The sequence below is a fragment of the Canis aureus genome, chromosome 4 (genome assembly GCF_053574225.1).
Source record: "Canis aureus isolate CA01 chromosome 4, VMU_Caureus_v.1.0, whole genome shotgun sequence".
NCBI classification, from domain to species: domain Eukaryota; kingdom Metazoa; phylum Chordata; class Mammalia; order Carnivora; family Canidae; genus Canis; species Canis aureus.
In genome coordinates, this window is record NC_135614.1 from 22,310,465 (window position 1) to 22,329,379 (window position 18,915).

Genomic DNA, 18,915 nt, shown 5'->3' on the forward strand with positions numbered 1-18,915 from the left:
GCATGCTAGTTTATGGGCCTCCCTTCAGTCTTCCTCGCAGCATCCTTGTGGGGCAGTTTTGTCACTGGGAGAAGAAGAGGCTGAGGGTCACAGTGACTTGTCTGAGGCAACACAGCCGAGGCTCTTTTGGACTTTTAACCACCATCTACACTGGCCTGGATCTGAGTTCAGATGCTGAGGCAGAGAAGCCAGGGATCGACTCATAGGTGATGGGCTTTGCAAAATAAGAAGCTTCCTACCTGTGTCTTTTGCCTAAGAATAAATCGGTATCATGATGGGGTGCCTATGTCCATAGGTATGTTTTGTTTGGTTTAGCCAATATTCATAAAAATGTGAGCCAAATTTAACAAGTCTGGAAGTCTTGCAAATCTGGATACCTGGTGTGTCTTAAAAGATTCAGAAGATGTGGCAACAGTGTGCTCCCATTGCCACATGGCAACATTTGTCCAGAGCTGATCAGGGCTGCTGTCTCATTTGGAGGCATATGCCCTCCAGTTCCCACCATCCCATTACTCCAGTGCTGGAAGTCAGTTGCCTTTGATCACATTTGGAGTTTTTTTTTTTTTTAAATACTGGATCCAATTCACTCATTCAGTTATATGCCCCAGAAAGGCACCTGAGCTTGCAACTCCCAGATTAGGGAAGTGCTAGGTCATACTATCTTCTTGGACTCTTCCTGGGTGCTGTGAAGCATGGCCGGAGGGGTGGCTGGGCGCTCTCGGAGTTAGTATCTACTTGCAGAGCTCCTGGAGCCATCTTGTTTTTCCACTGATATAGTGAAGGCTGGGGCATATGGGTCAAACTTTCAGATCTGGACCTCTCAAGTGGCTGCTTCTCAAAGGGTGCAAAGCCTCAGCAGCAACCAGGCACAGGGCTTCAGGGTTCATCAGGTAACCCATCTTGGGGACCCTTGGCCTGCCCATTGGTAGCCGGAGAAAGGGCAGTCTCCCCAGCCATGAAGAAAGTCTCTTTAGTGTGGCACCTGTTGATCCTCGCAGAGAGGGATGGAGTGTGAGTCAGCTCAATCTTATCCTCCTCAGTTGGCGTGACCCACGGGCAGCAACGGAAAGCAAGCCGGAATCCAGAGCGAAACCTAGGAGACAGAGGGTCACCATGAGCGGAAGGGTGAGGGGGACAGTTTGGGAACTGCCGCGTGGCTGCCCCCAACCTCCAGGACGCGTCCTCTCATTCCTAATTGCCTGTCACTATTTGGTGTCTCTTTAGAGATGCATTCCTGAGTGTGTTTGATTTTTGGAAACACCTGGAAGGAATGTGGGGCTAAATCTAGTGATTGCAGTGGGTGATTAAGCCAAAGTAGACCATGTGTTATTACAGACAAACAGAAACCAAATACAGTTTAAAGAAACAACACATTTTCTTATTTGACTGGTTAATTGGCTTCTAAAGGAGTATTCCAGTGGAGTCTTAAGAAATTAGGGCTTCAGTGGTGTTAGGTGGAATAAGGATGCTCTCCCAAGGGGGCTGCTTTGCAAGAAAACATGTACAGGGAGCTACAACATTTTGGTATATTTTCTTAAAAAATAACTCTCCCGGGATCCCTGGGTGGCGCAGCGGTTTGGCGCCTGCCTTTGGCCCAGGGCGCGATCCTGGAGACCCGGGATCGAATCCCACATCGGGCTCCCGGTGCATGGAGCCTGCTTCTCCCTCTGCCTGTGTCTCTGCCTCTCTCTCTCTCTCTCTGTGACTATCATAAATAAATAAAAATTAAAAAAAAAAAAAAACTCTCCCCATGGCTGCACTAAAGGTAAATCAGAAGGGGAAGCAGATGGCAGTGGAGGAAATTGCCTGGCAGAGAGAGAACACTGGCCTGTTGGAGAGGAGCAGAGATCAAGGGGACCCTGGGTGACCCCGGACTGTCCCCAGGAGACGCAAGGTTCTGTGTTGCAAAACAGGCCTGACTTTGGTTCTTCACCTTGTTGCTCTCCAGGATTCCATGGTGTGACCCAACAAATGCCTCTATCATGGGAGCTTCATGGCCTTTGCCCCTCTGCCCATACTCAGAATGTCCCCCCTGGGGCTCCCCCTCCCAGCCCCCACCGCACCCCCCTTGGCCATCCCCCTCTCCATTCCTGACAACTGACAACTCCATCCTTCCAGCTGCTCAGGCCTGGAACCTGTGAGTCATCCTTCTCTTACATCTACCTCCCCTCCATCAGGTCCTGTTGGCTCTACCTTAGTAGTAGCCAGACTCTGACCACTTCTCACCCCTGTCTGACCGCACCCCCCCCCACCTCTCACCTTGATCCTTGCCATAGCCTCCCCACCCGCCTGCTTCTGTGCTTGCCCCTCCCCTGTGGTCCAGGGCCAACACACTGCTGGACTGATTCTTTTAAAAGGAAGTCAGAGTACGTGTCTCCCAACTCAGAGCCCCGCTGGCCTCCTCATGTCAGACAGGGTGCCGGCCCAAGGCCTTACCTTGACTGCAGGACCCTTGCCTTGGCTGTTCCCTCTGCTTAGAGCCCTTCCCCACACAGTGGCAGGGCCCATTCAATCCTCATCTAGCACTTCCTGTCCTCCCATCCCCAGCTCTGGTTTTCCTTTTTTCCATCAAACGCACCACCTAATATGCTGTGTGGTTCATCTACTCATCACGCTTGCTTATCGTCTGTCTCCCCACTAGAATGTCAGCTCCCTGAGGCAAGAAATCGTGGCACCTGGGGGGTATCCCAGGTGCTTGGGGCAGGGCACACGGAGCCCCTCGTGAACATGTTTTGAATGAATGAAGACTCCCGCCAGGAGCATTATTCCAAAGTTATTTCAGAAACCTAGCCTGTGGAGCCTGGAGACTTGTTCAGACTCTCAGGGACTGTGTCACCAGGAGAGTGACCAATGCCCAGACATGGAGGGCCAGGGGCCCCTCCCTGACATGACAGTCCTGTGTCCAAGTTCTCCTAGAAGCTGCATCAAGAGAAAGGTGTGATGTGGGGTCAAGGTTATAGGCCTTGGGGATCCATGGAATCCTGGCTCCATTGCTTGCTGCACAAGATGAGGTATCTTCCTTTCTGGGGCTCAGTTTCCTCATCTGTAAAATGGGGATAGCGCCTCTCTTCCTCCTATTATCTACTTTTTACCTCTCAGGAGACAATGGAGGATTCTGGCACCCAATAAACAAAAAAAAAATCACAATTCTCTCACTTCCCTCCATCTCTGTCCCTGCCTTCTCTCTTCTTGTCCCAGATGAAGCCCCTGAGGAGAGAGCAGGAGCAGACAGACAGAACTATGGCCTGGGCAATGGGACCAGGCTTTCAGGAGGAGGTGGGGCTCAGGCCAGGCCCAGACACAGGATTGTGCTGGGGGCTCACTCTGAGGCCAGCAACCCCATGCGGGAGGGGGGCGCACAGGCTTCAGCTACACAGGGGAGCCCAGATGGGGCCAGGCCATGGGTCCCTGAGGGCTGAGGAGAGGGGGGCTGGACTGATGGCTCACCTGTGGTTGAGGCAGCAGTAGATGATGGGATTGTACATTGTGGAGCTCATGGCCAGCCAGAAGAGCGCCAAGTACACCTGCTGGATGAACTTGTGGTAGTAGATGTCTTCCTGGAAGCTGCCCAGGATGAAGTAGAAGTGGTAGGGCAGCCAGCAGATGGCAAATGTCACCACCACCAGCACCATGGTCTTCACAAACTGGGCCGGGAGAGGCTCAGGTCACACCTCAGCCTGGAAGCACCACACCCCAATCCTCCCAGGGTGGCACCAGGGCTCCCCTCACACCAGCCTGGGAAGCCTCAGTCCCCCGGAGCATACACTGCCTTGACTCCTGGGCCCTGCACCTCTGCCCACACTGAGGTTTTCTCTTTCAAGTCCTCAACACCTTGAAACCCAGCTCAGTGGCCACCTCATCTAGCAGGTGTCTCAGCCCCCTTCCCTCAGAGCAGCTCCCCTCCCTGGAGTGTGGGTGAGGGGAGGACCCGAGCCCAGCCTTGGGGGAGGTCCCCTATGCCAGCTATGGGTTCTCCAGTGCCCCTCTCCCTGGGATCTGTGTCTGCCATAGCCCTTCTACCTATAAGTAGTGAGAATCTAGTCGGGGACCCCAGCATCGGCCCAGGAGCCAGTTCCCTGACCTTCCCCCCTCATGGCCTGGTCTCTGCAGGCCCCCGTGAGCATGGCCCAGTACCCCATGAGGAATGGAGGACAAGCCAATGATGGCAAGTGGAGACCGGGTCTTTATGAGGGACACTCAGACGGTTTCACATATCTGACTACCTCCTGGAATGGCCCTATGGAAAGTGCCCAATAGCAGACGTGAAGCCAAGATGTTGACCTGATACCTGATAGGATTAACCATTGCCTCCCCTGGATGCCTAGAAGGAAGCTGGCACAGCAGAGAGAGGCTTTGATTGGGAGAGAGTGGAGGAGGTCTGAATCATAGAATGCTGCATCAGGACCCTGGGGTGGCTCTGAATGGCAGGGAGGGGAGGGGACACTGGTACTTGGGTTGGAAATCCAAGGCAGACTGGGTACAACTGGATTCCAAACCATCTCCACGCTCTCGCATCCGAGGTCTGCAGTTCCAGCATTTGAGAATTCTCTTGTGATTCTAGGCAGGAGCCTCCCGTTGTTCTGTGGGGCTTCTTAAATTCAACACTCCAATCATGCAAAAAGTCTAAGATTTTGAGAATCTATCATTCTAAGATCTCTGAGATTCTATGGGGCTTTAGGATTCTCCGATTCTTGTAACATTCTGGGTAATTTCCTTTAACTTCGCATTTGGCCAAAGGCCAGTCTATCCTCCTGGGAACAACGAACTCAGACTCTGGCCAGGGACTTGGGACAAGGGCAAGTTAGGGGGATCTTATCCTCAACAGCTCCCCCTTAGGGGCGGGGTCCGGTCCGGCCCCGCCCCCGCCGAGCCCCGCCCCCGCCCCCGGCGCCCACCTTCTTCTTGGCTCGCAGGTGGCGCAGGCTGGCGCCGTGCACCTGGTGCCTGGGAACCTCGCGTCTCCAGAGAGTGAGGCCGATGACACTGTAGGCGAGGAGCATCACCAAGAGAGGCAGCACGTAGATGAGGGCGATCACCACCAGGTGGTACCTGGAGGGAGAGCCAAGGGCTGGGCACCGGACGGCCGGGAGCGACTTGGGCATCCGCCCGCGCTCTGTCCCCCTGACCCCGTGCGCCCCCTGAGCCAACTCCGGCTGCCCTCCCCCACCCCCTTGGGACGCCTCCCAAAGCCTTGTTTTAATTTAAAGGGAAAAAGAGAACGACATTGGCTAGCATATATGCCCAAAGAGGGCGTCCCCTGCTGCAAGACGGACACCAGCTTTATCTCTGCATTCCTCCGGGTGATAGACAAATGCTACCAAAAAAGGAAATAAATAGGAATGAAAAAGTTAACCAAATAGTACATTCGTTTAACCTTTAAGATGCCATTATACATTAATACAAAGGAGGCAGTAAAATTACTTATTATATTCTCACAAATACTAACAATATAGAGTATTTTCTTCCCGGGTCATTTGTGTGTATATGATACGTCTCTGCACATACACACTGGATAGATGATATATATAATCTATAGCTGCGTCTGTCCGTCTGGAGAGGTAGATTTTCTGGAGTTGATACGGTTCCATCCTGCACCGACACCCTTATCGGGGAAGGGGGCAGTGGCGACAGTGCCACACTGTACGTGATACGGGTTGTCTCTTCCTGCCCATCAGCACTGGGTTGGGAGCATGGCTCACGTCAGCAGGCTTTCTCTCACACCACCTTGGAGCAAGTGGCCCAGAACACACTGACGATTTCTCATCTAATGCCTGTGGAGGGCTGTGTTGAGCAGTTTCTTTTCCTTGTGGAAAGTGTAAAGGAGAGGTGTCCTGTCCATTCTGGTTTCTGAGTGATGCTGCAGCAACTCTCGGACGAGGCCCAGATATGGGCACGTGGTGGAGGGGCCTGAGACCCATGGCCCTGCCACGTGACCTTATTCTAGGAGGGCTGATGTGTTCCCAAGGCCCCGCCCCACACATCCTGTGTGCCAGCCTTGCTGGGCCCCTTTTCAAGAGGCGCCACCACCCAGAGGGAGAGGAGTGGGTGGCTTTGGCAAATATCTTCTCTAAAGTCTGTTTTTAGAATTCTGCTTACTTGCCCTTTGGGCAAGTATGCTCATAAGTGAAGGTTTGGGGACTCCTAGATGCCCTGTGGAGCAGGTAAGGGCAGGGAGGAGCAGCGAAGGCCAGGCCCCTCTCATGTTACCTTCATTGTAAGGTCACAGAGAGTCTGAGCTAGATGGAGCTAGAGGATCAGCAGGGCTACCTGCCTCAGTGTCTGGAGGGGGAAACAGGCTCAGAGAGGTTCAGGAGGCCTGTGGCCTAGGAAACAGCTCTAGAGATGTAATCACCCGAACGATCTCCCTGCCACCGAAGGCCAGCTCTGTGACATCAGAACTGAGCTCTTGTTCAGACTCTAACTTCAAAGTGCGACCTCTTCCTCGGTCTGCTTCCCCATTTGTAAAATGAGGAGGTAATCTAAGATCCTTCCCAAGTAGGAGTGACCTCTCTCTCGCTGTTGCCTCATTCTTTCCTGGGACCTGCTTCAGGATAGGAGTTCACTCTGGGCTCGGGTCCTACCCAGAAGGGAGCACCAAACCAAAGAGCCCTGGGGATCGGCTTCGGGAATCTGCCAAAAATCAGAACTGCCTCCTCTCAGAGCCTGGGCTTTGTCGTATTTTGATTTTGGGGGTGTGGGGAGGTTCACGTGCACTTTCCTGGACAGGGCACCTGTAATCTCATCAGATGCCTGCACAGCCAGGATGGGAGCCTGTGAGGATGCAGCCCCCAGTCTAAATCCCAGGAGTTCCTCCACCGAGAACAAGGAACACATTTGCACTCATAAAACCAGGCTTTCCCCAGATCCTCGCAGAATTCTAGGTAACACCGGAGCATCGCCTTCCGAGCGCACATCTGCCCTGTGTCCCCTCGGTGCCTGAATCGGGGTTGGGACTCCCCATCGCCACAGAGCCCGGGCGGGGTCCCCAGAGTGAATACGGGTCCCCCTCTCGGGCGAGAGGCCTGTAGTAAGGTGGAGAAACACTGCCCCCCAGTGGTCAGGCACAGAATAGCCCCCCGACACCTGCCTGGGGGCCCCGGGGCCTGCAGAGCGGGGGTGCACGGACGGAGGGCGGGGGCCGCAGGCAGGGCCCGCCCCGCAAACCCCTCGGTCCCCGGGACCCGGCTTCTCAGGTGTCTTCCCCGGCTCCGAAGGGCACCCAGCGGGGCCCTCTCCTGCGCGGGGCGGGGGCCCGACGGAGGCCACGTGGGGCGGGGCGGGGCGGGGCGGGGCGGGGCCTGCGCTCAGCGCCTGCTCGTGCGCCCCCGCGGCGGCCGGGCCTGGGCGGGGCTAAACCCGCCGCCTCGGGGCTTGCTCGCAGCTGTCGCCTGCTGGACCTGCGCGGACGGGGTCCGCGGTGCGCGGGGGGCTGCGCTGACGCTGCGGGTCCCGCCTCTGCCGCCGCCGCCCTGGCCCGGCCCCCGCGGGCCCCGCCCGAGAGCAGCCCGCAGAGCGGAGCCGGCCTCCCGCCCGCGCCAGCCGCGAGCCTCAAGCAGGTCTCCAGCCTCTGCTAGACCCACTGAGGCCGGGAAAGGAAGAGGACTGCCCCCGGGTCGCCGGCTCCGCAGTAGGAGACAGGCAGGCTCCACGCCTCCGCCGAACGTCCCGGGCTCCCGGCCCTGCCCTTTCTCCCCGCCTGCGACCGCGACCCTCTGTGGCCTGGGCGCCCAGTGCCCCTCCCCCAGACACACCTGCGCGCGCGCACACCTCCAGGAACGGGCCCCGCGCTCACACCCGCGCTCGCAGCTGCACGGTAGCACCCTGTGCACACGGGCACACGTTCACATCCTCATCCGAGGACGAGGACAGTCCTTGTCTGAGCCGCGGGGTGGCGGGGACGTGGTGCGCGTGGGGCAGGACGGCCCGTGGCCTCACTACCTGCCAGCTGTGCCACCTTGGGCACAGTGCTTAGTTTCTAGCGCTCCGGTTCCCTCATCCGAAGAATGGGAAGAAGCATGCATGCGTGGCTCATAGGGTTAGAGAATCGAAGGGCTTCGTGTATGCAAAGCCTGACTCTTGGTAAGCGCCAACTGTGTTTTCACACAATCCCAAACACCCTCACAGACGCATGTGCACACCCACGTGTGCACGCGCATACATTCTCCGGGGTATGCACCCGCACACACATGTGCATGCCCCCCCCCCCCCCCAGGGCCTTACAAAAGGAGCATCTTGCTGCCGTTGTCCTCAGGCCACACCACCACACACTTGGTGGCGCCCTGGTCCATGGTGATGGTGGAGTAGAAGCACTGGGGGAAGGCGAGGGCCAGGGCCAGCAGCCAGATGCCAGCAATCACCGCTCTGGTGCCTGGGGCAGAGAGCCGGGGCTGGAAGGGGTGGACGATGGCCACGTACCTGTGAGCAGAGGGCTGGGTGAGTGGTGGGCAGCCTCCCATCAGAGCCATCCCCATCCCCTGTGTCTCCCCTGTAGCCCCATCACCCCCCGCCCCACCCCTCACTGCTGCTGGGGACCTGCAGAGAGCCACCTGGGCTGGTTACTCTCCCACAGCCACACAGCACTCTAGCAGCCAAAACCCCAGCCCAGGCCCCACCTCACTGCTTCCCTCTGAGGGTGGACTTGCTCTCAGATGGTCACAAGAGAGTGGTCCACTCGGGACACTTGCCTGTAGCTCAGCCCAGCCGAGCCCCCTGCCCCGTGCCGGTCTCTCTTCTGCTCAGAAGCCTTAGCAGAGCCTGACAGTCACCCCGACAAAGCCCAAACCAGTGCTGCCCACTTGCTTTCTTCAGTGGTGGAAATACTCTATGTACTGTCCTTTTCAGTTGCCACTAACCACACACAGCTACAAACACTGGGAGTGTGGCTAATCTGACTGAGGAACTGAATTTAAAAATTTTTTTGAAAATATTTTATGTATTTATTTATGAGAAACACACACAGAGAGGCAGAGACACGGGCAGAGGGAGAAGCAGGCTCCCTGAGGGGACCCCGATGTGGGACTCGATCCCGGGATCACAACCTGAGCCAAAGGCAGACGTTCAACCACTGAGCCACCCAGGGTCCCTGAATTTTAAATTTTAATTAATTTCAAAGTAAATAGGCACATACGGCCGTGGTTACATTATCAAACGGAGCAGGTCCAAACCTTTAAACTCAGCATTCAAGGCCCTCTGCGCACGGCCAACGCACTTTCCAGCCCCCTGTGTCGCTGCTTCCCGCACCTGCCCTGGCTCTCTCTGGTCAAGGAACGGCCCTACCTGTGTGACCCTCTGTGGGGGTATTTCTTCCCCCTTAGCCTAAAATTTTTTCTTCCCTTCTGGATTCATTAAAGTCCAACTGAAAGGCCACCTCTTCCAAGAAGTCAGCCAGAAGCAGGCTTGTCTCCTCAGCTCCTGCCTCTCTCGGGGAATCTGTGGGGATTCGAGCTGCTGTTTGGCACCCCGGTGCCTGGTGACCGACTGTCTCAGGCACGGGTTGGTCTCTCCATTTCCTGCACCAAGAGACTAGGGCTTGGAGAAGTGGAGGAACCAGCTTGGAAGAGGTAGCACTGGCTCTGAGCCAGGTTATGTATCTCCCCTCTGCTTCCAGAACCTCTGAGGCCACTGTGGGCATGTCCTGGAGCCTAGTGGGGCTGAGGCCTCCGAGATCAGTGCCCGGGCTGGGGAAGGGAGAGAGTGGGGTAGCCGCCTGCTTCCAAGGCCAAAGGATCCAAAGAGCACCACCCACCAAAGACACAGGGCCCCACCTCTGCCCCTATACTGCCTCTACTGTGCGGTGCTGTGTGACCTGGGGCTTAGGTTGCTGCCTCGGAAGAGGGAGGGGATGGGCCTGGAGCTGGGGCTCCCTGCGTCATGGGCCTGTTGGCCACCTGGTGAAGCCCACGTGCCCTCCTCAGAATATGGTTTTTGCATGAATAAATTACACAAGATTACAAAGACAACCAGTTATACTCAAATACAGTTGTCAAAATATAAAATAGGGGCGTCTGGGTGGCTAGCTGGTGAAGGGTCAGACTTGGTTTCGGCTTAGGTCCTGCTCTCGGTTGTGAGATGGAGCTCCATGTGGGGCTCTGCACTCAGCGTGGAGTCGGCTTCAGATCCCTTCTCCCTCCCCCTCCTGCTCACTCTGTCTCTGTTTCTCAAATAAATAAAATCTTAAAATATGTACGTTTGGGACATAGAAATACACTTCTTTATCAACTCTCTAAACAACAAGATCTAGCGGCGGGTCTGGAACCCACTGTCGTTTTTAAGTAGCGATGGCTACAGGCGGTCCCTTTGAGATTTCTGCGCAGCAGAGGGGTCTGTGGTTTCCATCGGGGCTGGAGTCCCAGCAAAACGTGGGGTGCTGCCTCCCTTTGGGGTGACTTTTCACCCTCAGGGAAGCTCACGGCCCCAGGGATTTCTGTGCACAGTCTGCCGTCACAGGTTCCTGGAGTTTGCACCAGATGATTGGTGACCCCTTCCTCCTCTCCCTGAGACACTGACCCCCTTCTGTGACCGTGGCTGGGCCCTGGGCCAGCTCTGCTCCTCGCAGCCTGGACCCCAGCTGAGTGTGTCAGCAGGACAGGAGGGGTGGCCATTTCCTCAGTGTCCCCTCCCCGCAGAGGAGGCAGGTGACTAGCCAGTGGAGGGGCGGGTCTGGGACTTTGGATTCATACTGATTGGAAGTTGAGTCCTGACTTCACTACCTTCCAGTAGAGTCCTGAGCAAACAACCCAAGGCTCCCTCGAGCTTTTCCCTCTTCTGTAAAGTGGGACTGAAGTCGTCGCGCTCTTGGGATTGGCTTGAGATGCTTGAGAAGCACCTGCAGGCAGCAGGGGGTTGGGGTTTGAAAGCATGGGTAGCCCCATCTACTTGTTTCCTTGAAATCCACCAGAAGTGGCTTTGGTCTGGGATGACCCATTTCTCTCTGGGATTGATCCGAACCTTGAGACAAGGCCAGGACAGTAGGGCATCCTTGGCCTGCGCAGGGGGTCACATCTGGGTGTTTGGGGCATAAGGTGAGTGCCGACTCCGTGAGCCCGGAGGTTTTCCACGCTGTCTCCGGGAGGACGGCCCTCCTTGGGGCTCCTCATGCACACCGGGGGTGATCCTGCCGCGGGCCCTGCTGCTCCCTGGAATGTTCCTTCCCCAGAGCTAATGCGGCTCACTCTCTCTCTCCCCTCCTCCTTCCATCTACCCTCCAAAAACCCACCCCGCAGGAGGGTCCACCCCACACCCGGTCTCTTACTACAACCTGCCCCCGCCCGACCCTGACACACAGCTGGGCACCTCAGGTCCCCTTGCCCCTCAGCACCCGTGACCTCAAAATACAACGTACAGTTTATTCATGTGTTTGTTATTTAAATTCTCACCAGGGCAGGTATCTTTGGCTGTTTTTCTCCCCAATGCCCAGAGCAGCGTCTGTACGTTGCCGGCACGGAACATCGGAATGAAGAAATGAATAGATGAGTTTTCACTGTTCTGGCCCGGATCTCTGAGCACCATCGTCTCTCACCTGGATTATTACTCAGCAGCCTCCTGCCTCGTCTCCTGGCTCCCACCTGCCCTCTCCAGTCCATATACAGCCTTCCCCGGCCCCAGATATGGTTGTTCCTTGGAGCCTGACTTCAAGGACTATTTTTCCCACTGGTGTACGTTCCCCAGTGCCCAAAGCAGAGGGAACACTCAAATATTTGTTGAGTGAATGAAAAGGAAATGCTAGTGGATTTGCAGAAACATCCAGGGGGACAAAGGTGCTTCTGGTAGGGCTGGAGATTGTGATCGGGTGGTGAGGGATGTGCCTCTTACTGAGAGTGGAGAGGCCTGGGTTCTGGGCCCCTGGTCCTGCCCCTGACTTGCCATCAATCCTGCTTGTTTCTAGGCTCAGGGGCCCCGGATACAAAAATCAAGCTTGGCCTACGCAAATGGTTTTCGAACTTTTCATTTTTGACCAGTAGAAATACATTTCTTAAACAAAATCCTTAGGAAAACTCTATAGAAAAACTGCCCAGAGCAGAAAAGCCAGCTGCTCTGTGTTGCTGGGCAGGTAGTTGGGGATGGAGACCGGGGGTAGGGGGGTGGGTGTGGCCAGTGGGCATCATGCCTCCTTAAACCATCCTGACACGGGGGCTGTGTTTCTGAGGGTCCCCGGGGAGTGTCCCATCTCCCACACACACCTGATGACTTTCAGTGTCCCTTTTCATTTTCTGGCTCAACCATACTCCTCTAGGGTCACACAGTCTCCTTCTGAGTCCAAACGTTTCCCTGCCCTCCCCAACCAGCTTCAAATGGCCCCACAGAGCCCTCCTCCATCCCTCCCTGCAGCCATCAGCAGAAGGTCACAGCCTGCAGCCCCCTGAGAACAGCATTGGGAAAATAACTGGACCCATTATAATTACGTGGTAATTGTATGCAATATTAAAGTCTCCCTCCAAAACATCTAAGAATAGACAAAAATCTAAGCAATTTCCTTGTAGTAAAAGGAAGACACACACACACACACACACAAAGGATCACCTCCAGAGAACATTCCAGAACGTCCCTAAACACAGTCGTTCTCTCCCTAAAGCTTTGAACAACCATCTAGTGCCAAGGTCTTCCTTGTGTCTAACCTCAACTTTGCCTGCTTTGGTTCCACGGCCTCCTGCCTTCGGGAGGCATACTTTTGGATCACAATCCGGTTGGGAGGCGGTTCCCTAAGTTCTACCCTTAACCTGCTGTGTGACTGCAGGCAAGTCACCAGCCCTGTCTGAGCCCCAACCAAGTGAGACAGTTTCCCATAGCTTCCCCACCGCCCCCTCTTGCCTGTCAGCGGCGATGGCGGTCATGGAGTAGATGCTGACGAACATGGCTGTGATGGGGAAGAGGTTCTGGAAATGACAGAAGGCACGGCCAAAGTACCAGATGTTGTGGCTGGCGTAGACGAAATTGAAGGCAGCGTTGAAGGCGGCCATGCAGAGGTCAGCCAGGGCCAGGTTGACGATGAAGTAATTGGTGACTGTGCGCATTCTTTGATGGGCCAGGATGATCCAGATGACCGTGGCATTGCCCGTCACGGCCACCAACACCAGGACCAGGTAGGCGGTGGCCCACAGTGCCAGCTGCCAGCCGGGCATGGAGAAGGCCGTGATGCCCGTGGTGTTGTTCTCAAGGCTGGACGAGATGTTGGCGTCAGTCACAATGGCATGGGCCCCCATGGCTGCTCCTGGGTCTGGGACCAGGGGCCTGACTCCTCGCTCCTCCTGAGCACCGGTGCCCTGTCCAGATATGCTATAGAAGAGAAACCCTCTTGGGTGCGTGAGTACGTAGGGGAGAGAGGAGTAGGTGCAGAGCTGGGCACGGGAGGACACAGAGGGGATCACTCCCAAGTTTCAAGTGAAGATGAAGTGGGCTGAGCAGACAGCCGGGTCCAGAGCCGTTCGCATTTCAGATTCCCATGTCCTGGCCAGACTTCCCAAATGTCACATGGAAATCTAGAATCCAACACACAGTTTCAGCAGGAAACATCCTTGGAAATCATCAGTCAACCACTTTTTTGCAGAAAGGAAGAACAGATTCCAAGAGGGGATGTGACCAGCCCAGGTCACTCAGTAAGTTGGTGACAAGCCAGGACTCAAACCCAGGTCCCCCCATTCGGGAAACTTTCTGGATCAGATGAACACACAGCGGCAGCCTTTGGGTTCCACGGGTCAGCTGCACAGCAGGCTCTGTTCAGGCTTTGGGGTGCAGGCTGGGCTGTGGTCTGGGACATGCTCACCAGTCTGCCAACTGCCAGCACTTGGAGCCACTGCCTTCCCTGCTGCTCCCCTAGGCAGGGCAGGCGAGGGCCTTGGCAGAGGCGCTGCTTTGCTCACGAGGTGCAGCTCTAGCTCCCGCCCCTTGTCCCACCCCCTGTTTGGATGGCCCAGCCTTGTCTCTTGAGAAAAGATTTAGGACTGCATGCCTGGGCAGGAAGAGACCCAGGGGAAATAGAGGGTGGCGGGGGAGGGCATGGAGGTACAGTCCCAGTGGGTGGCGGTGGTGGTGGTGGGCGGGGGTTGTTTACACTCAGCCCAGGCCAGGAGCTACATCTAGAAAGCAATTAGGAGCCCACTCTTGGGAGCTGGGCTGAGTTTGGGGCTACCTGGGTTACTCCGGGCAAGCCTCTTAAGGTTACCGAACTTCGACTTTGTCATCTGAACAAAGGTGGGAAACAAGGTGTACATCTCATGGTGTATTTGTGAGGGTTTTTTTTTTTTTAAGATTTTATTTATTTATTCATGAGAGACACAGAGAGGGAGGCAGAGATACAGACAGAGGGAGAAGCAGGCTCCATGCAGGGAGCCCGATGCAGGACTCGATCCCAGGACCCTGGGATCATGACCTGAGCCAAAGGCAGACGCTCAACCACTAAGCCAGCCAGGTGCCCCTGTTTGTGAGTTTTATTTATTTATTTTTTCTTAAATATTTTATTTATTTATTCATGAGAGAGAGAGAGAGAGAGAGAGAGAGGCAGAGACACAGGCAGAGGGAGAAGCAGGCTCCATGCACCGGGAGCCCGACGTGGGACTCGATCCTGGGTCTCCAGGATGGCGCCCTGGGCCAAAGGCAGGCGCTAAACCGCTGAGCCACTCAGGGATCCCTGTTTGTGAGTTTTAAATGAGCTAATGCGCACAGGGTCTATTTAGCACTGGGGCCGGCTCATAGGAAGCATGACAGGGGAGTTGTAGACACAGACGAGGTCCCAGAGACTGCTCAGGGCTCGGCAGGAGGGAGAAGCAGAACTCAGAGCACTTCTGGCAAGTTCTCTGGTGATACTGATACTGCTGGTGCAGGGGCCTCACTCTCTTAGGACAAGGATGGGGCTCGCTGCCTCTTCTGTGACCCCCACAAAGGCCTGAGGGGCTGCTTGGGTTTGTCCACAGGCATCTGTTCTTGGTCACCAGCTCTACATGTGTGTCGGGTACTGTGTGAGGTAGCTGTTTCCAAGCTACTGAGTGTAGCTGATGTGTGTAAGCGCTGGTGCACCTGTGCACACCTTCGGGCGTGCGGTCCCTGCGGGTGCGGCTTGAGAGCAGCGGAAGGTGCTCATTCACCACCGGGGTGGCTCTGCTGTGCTGCCGCACTAGGTGTGTGTGGTCTTTAGGGGACCCTGCCTTGCTCCTTGAGCAGGGCTGCTTGCTGGGTCCCTACTCCTCCCGGGGGTGTGTGCACTGAGGGGCCCTCCCAGCCTCGGCCCCCGATGCAAGAGGCTCCAGCCCTGGCCAGGCCATGGAGCAGAGGCCTGTTCCCTCTCTGCAGTTGGCCACCATCCTCTAGATGTCTGTCCCTGGCTGATGGGCCTCTGCCTTTTTCTTTTTTTTAAGATTATTTATTTATTTATTCATGAGACAGAGAGAGAGAGAGAGAGAGGCAGAGGCATAGGTAGAGGGAGAAGCAGGCTCCCTGCAGGGAGCCCGATTCGGGACTTAATCCCAGGACCCCAGGATCTCGACCTGAGCCCAAGGCAGACACTCAACCACTGAGCCACCCAGGTGTCCCCGGGCCTCTGCCTTTGACATCTCTTGGCTATGGCAGCAGCACCCACTCAGTTTTGGGGCTTCTTTGCTCTTCTCCCTCTTGTTCCCGGGCAGCCAGAATTTGTCGAGCCTCAGGTGCAAGCGACAGTGCCAGGCTGGGAACCTGAGAGCATGCCACCAGTTATAGAAGCCCGGAATCGTACTTGGTCTTCCTCTTGCAACATCCCACCACTTTTGATGTATATGTAAGGGGATTCAATGTTGGAGCTATTAAATCTAAGACTTTTCATTTCCCCTTAAGTCATGTTCTCTTTTTTAAAAGATTTAATTAACTTATTTATTTATTTTTATTTATTTTTAAATTAACTTATTTATAAACCTGTGCACGTGCTGCTCAGAGCTGGCCTGATGGGTCCATCACTAGACAGGCGTCTTGAAGGCTAGTCTTTGTTAAAACAAGAAAAGAAATCTAAGGTCCTTTAGCTCCTATGGACACACGAAGCCTCCAGTTTGCTCACGGAGGGTTGTGTATGGGAAGGTCCCTCCACCAGGACGTGGGGGAGGGGGAAAGGCTGCCCATGGGGTCTGGCCAATTGGCTGAGCCAGTGGTGCAGGTTGGGTACCTGGTGAGCAACTCGGATTCTGACTTTAGAGGCAGGGTGTTTAGAGGGTGTGGGAGGGTGCTTTGGGATGATACCTGGGGAAGGGAGGGGAGAGAAGCAGGAGTGGGTGGAGGAGGAGTGAGCTGATCTGTGATGGATGACACAACCCCGCTGGGCTGGTTGCTCTGAACTGGAGTGGCCCTTGAGTGCTGCCTTGTGCTGGGCAAATGTGGCCATCCACCCGTCACTGCATGTAGGCCGCCCCCAAGAAAGGACGGGAACCTTGGACAAGGCAGCGCTCTGCAGCCGAGACATGGGCTGAAGTGGGTGACAGCTGACAGTCTGCAGAGACATGCCAGCGGCTCGAAGGGGGTCTGGGAAGCACAGGACCGTGTCCACCCTGCTGAGCGGCAGCCTTCCTCATGACGTAGGGCATGTGCTCCTGGGTGCTCCTCGTGATTCGTGCTACCTGGCCCCAGGAGGCTTGAAGGCTGGAGGTGGGCAGGAAGGCTTTCCAGGGCATCTGGAAGACAGGTGAGATGGACAGCTGCAGGGATGAAGGAAGTGGATAGAACAGAAAAGGGGGTTCCAGTGATATGGGCTGGACGCTCCTTTAATCCCTGCTGTTGGAAGTCATCTGACCATGTCTTCGGCCTGGAGATGGTGCTGGGCTTCGGCCACTTGGTCATGGCTCCAGCAGGTGATGCACAGCACCGTGGGACATTGGTGCCTCGGGGCATCTAGGCAGCCCCAGCTCACCTGGACCGGGCAGAAGGAGGACAGCAATGACAAGGAGTGAGCTGTTTACTCAGCTAAGTGAATCCAGTTTGCAAGCCCAACCTTCGTTCTGAGACTAACCCTTCCTGCTTTGGGGCTAAAGTGTCCTTTCTTTTATGAAATAATGTGATGGCAGATGGCAGTTGCTAGGCTGGCTTTCCTTTTTCTCCAAAATTCCTTACTCAGTGTAATAAAATCTTGGCGACCTCCATGGTTCCATCAGTTAGGTTTTGAAATTCTTGGCTCATGAAATTCAGAGGATCCCTGATCTAGTTCTTCATTTGGAGAAGGCTGGGAACTCCGAGAGGGGAAGACTTGCCCCAGACCCCAAAGCCTGTGAGGTGGGTCCCCAACTCTGATAACCTCTGTCTGGCACAGCCTCTACCAGCCTGCCCACCTCCTCTCTATCAGACCTATCACGACCATCAACCTGGGGTCCCCTCCCTGTCACATGGGTGTCCTGGATTGTGTCTTATGTCCGGTGTCTAGGAGACTGGCCAGCACATCATAAGGCTCCTATAAATGTTAGTTGAATGATAATAATGGATTACATTTAAAATATGACTCAGGGATGAGGGATGAGGAATCATCTCTATCTATCTATCTATCTATCTATCATCTATCATCTATTGATACCTTACATAGGTATGAAAGCCTTAAATTAGTGTATTGAGCACTAATGTGGCCTTTGAGGCAGCTTTGCCGGGGTGGGGCAGTACAGTGCTTGGCAATCAGCACCAAGTGGATGTTCCATAAATGTCAGGTGAACTAATGAACGACAAACACCAAAAAAAAAAAAAAAAAAAAAGGTTTAAAATATCACCGTGTCAGGGATGAGGGAGTAACATTCTGATTTTCACAGGATCTAAACTTTAAAAGGACATGTCTTCATAGGTCAGGCAGGGCTTTTGGAGGACATCAGGGTCATCACAGGATTTATTCCTCGCAGATAGCTACCCTTCGTCCATACAGCAGAGGGTCCCAGGCTGGCCCATTTCGGAGATGAGCTCTGTACCCCCTCTCCCTGGCCTCCGCATCAGTGGCCCAGAATCTGGGCCTTCAGCTGGGAGAGGGAGAGGTGGCTTCTGCCAAGAGTATGGGTTGTAGCTGACATTTTGGTTAAACACTGTGAGTGTGCTGGGGCAGTGCCTTGTCCTGAAAGCCTGAAGTTTATCTAGCTGGGGAAGAGAGGCCGCCAGTGTTTACATCTGCTGTGCTCCTGGTGTACACAGACCTCAGAGCCTCTTAGCACAAAGTGAGTTCATTTGTCAGCATCAGGCTCCAGCAAAATCTGCCCATCTATGGCAGGCGGAGGAGGAAGCAGGTAGGCAAGCCTTGTCCTGGAGGAGGGGGGACATCACAACACCCACTTGCTGGTTGGGTCACAGGGTCATCCCAGAGGCAGTTGGGTCTTTAGACAACGGTGTTGTCGGGCACGTGTGGCAGCAAGTCCTGTAGCATGGATGAGGTGATGAGAGGCTGACAAAGGATGGGAGCCTCTGCTGAGACTCTGGGCCCTGCAAGCCTCTCCACCAGGCAGGGCCTCTAGTGATCGGCCCAGGGTTAGGAGAAAGGATCATGTCTCCTACCTTCATGAAGCTCCTGGCCAAGGTGGGGAGCCAAGTCCCGGCATCATCAGAGAACTCACCATACCCGTATGTCAAATGGGTGACACCATGAGCTGCAAGCCTCAGAGCAGGGAGGGAGAGGCCTTTGTGGGTGCAGGGAGTGAGAGGGTGCTGCCACTCAAGTGGCCCATGGAAGTAAGGAGGGGACATGGAACGAACCTCTATCTGGGCAGCAAGGCCAGGGTTCTTCCAGAAAGGAATAGGAGATACAGCAAGCACAAATCTCAGTTTGTGCACCCAGGGGTGCCAGAAGGGTCCCATTTCCTTATTCTCTCTTCCTCCGAAACCTCTCTGAAAAATCTCCTTAATCTTCACTCTGAGTCCCCACCTTGTTGAGCCGGCAGGGAAATCCAATCTTATTTCTCCTGGGGTTCCACTGACCCACCCCCGGCACGGAGCTATCTATAG

The 18,915-nt window shown here is 55.1% G+C and overlaps 1 protein-coding gene across 2 annotated transcripts; it reads right to left on the bottom strand.

Moving 5' to 3' along the window:
* Nucleotides 1–520: 520 nt before the first annotated feature.
* On the bottom strand, nucleotides 521–13,854 carry TACR2 (tachykinin receptor 2). Of its 2 annotated transcripts, XM_077894804.1 has the most exons (5): nucleotides 12,808–13,852; nucleotides 8,221–8,415; nucleotides 4,896–5,049; nucleotides 3,448–3,644; nucleotides 521–1,093 (listed from the first exon to the last, which is right to left on the bottom strand). In XM_077894804.1, exons 1-5 carry the CDS (start codon nucleotides 13,197–13,199, stop codon nucleotides 877–879), a joined length of 1,155 nt encoding a protein of 384 aa, XP_077750930.1. In that variant the 5' UTR covers nucleotides 13,200–13,852; the 3' UTR covers nucleotides 521–876. The 2 variants fall into 2 exon arrangements, with proteins under 2 accessions (XP_077750930.1, XP_077750931.1); XM_077894805.1 differs by lacking the exon at nucleotides 8,221–8,415 and having other exon boundaries at nucleotides 12,808–13,854.
* Nucleotides 13,855–18,915: the final 5,061 nt, after the last annotated feature.

Coding starts and splice junctions, on each gene's coding strand:
- TACR2 (XM_077894804.1), bottom strand. CDS start 13,199: ATGGGGGCCCATGCCATTGTGACTGACGCCAACATCTCGTCCAGCCTT. Junction 8,416..12,807: donor ACCGCCATCGCCGCTGACAG/GCAAGAGGGGGC, acceptor CTCTGCTCACAG/GTACGTGGCCATCGTCCACC. Junction 3,645..4,895: donor ACCTGCGAGCCAAGAAGAAG/GTGGGCGCCGGG, acceptor CTCCCGGCCCAG/TTTGTGAAGACCATGGTGCT.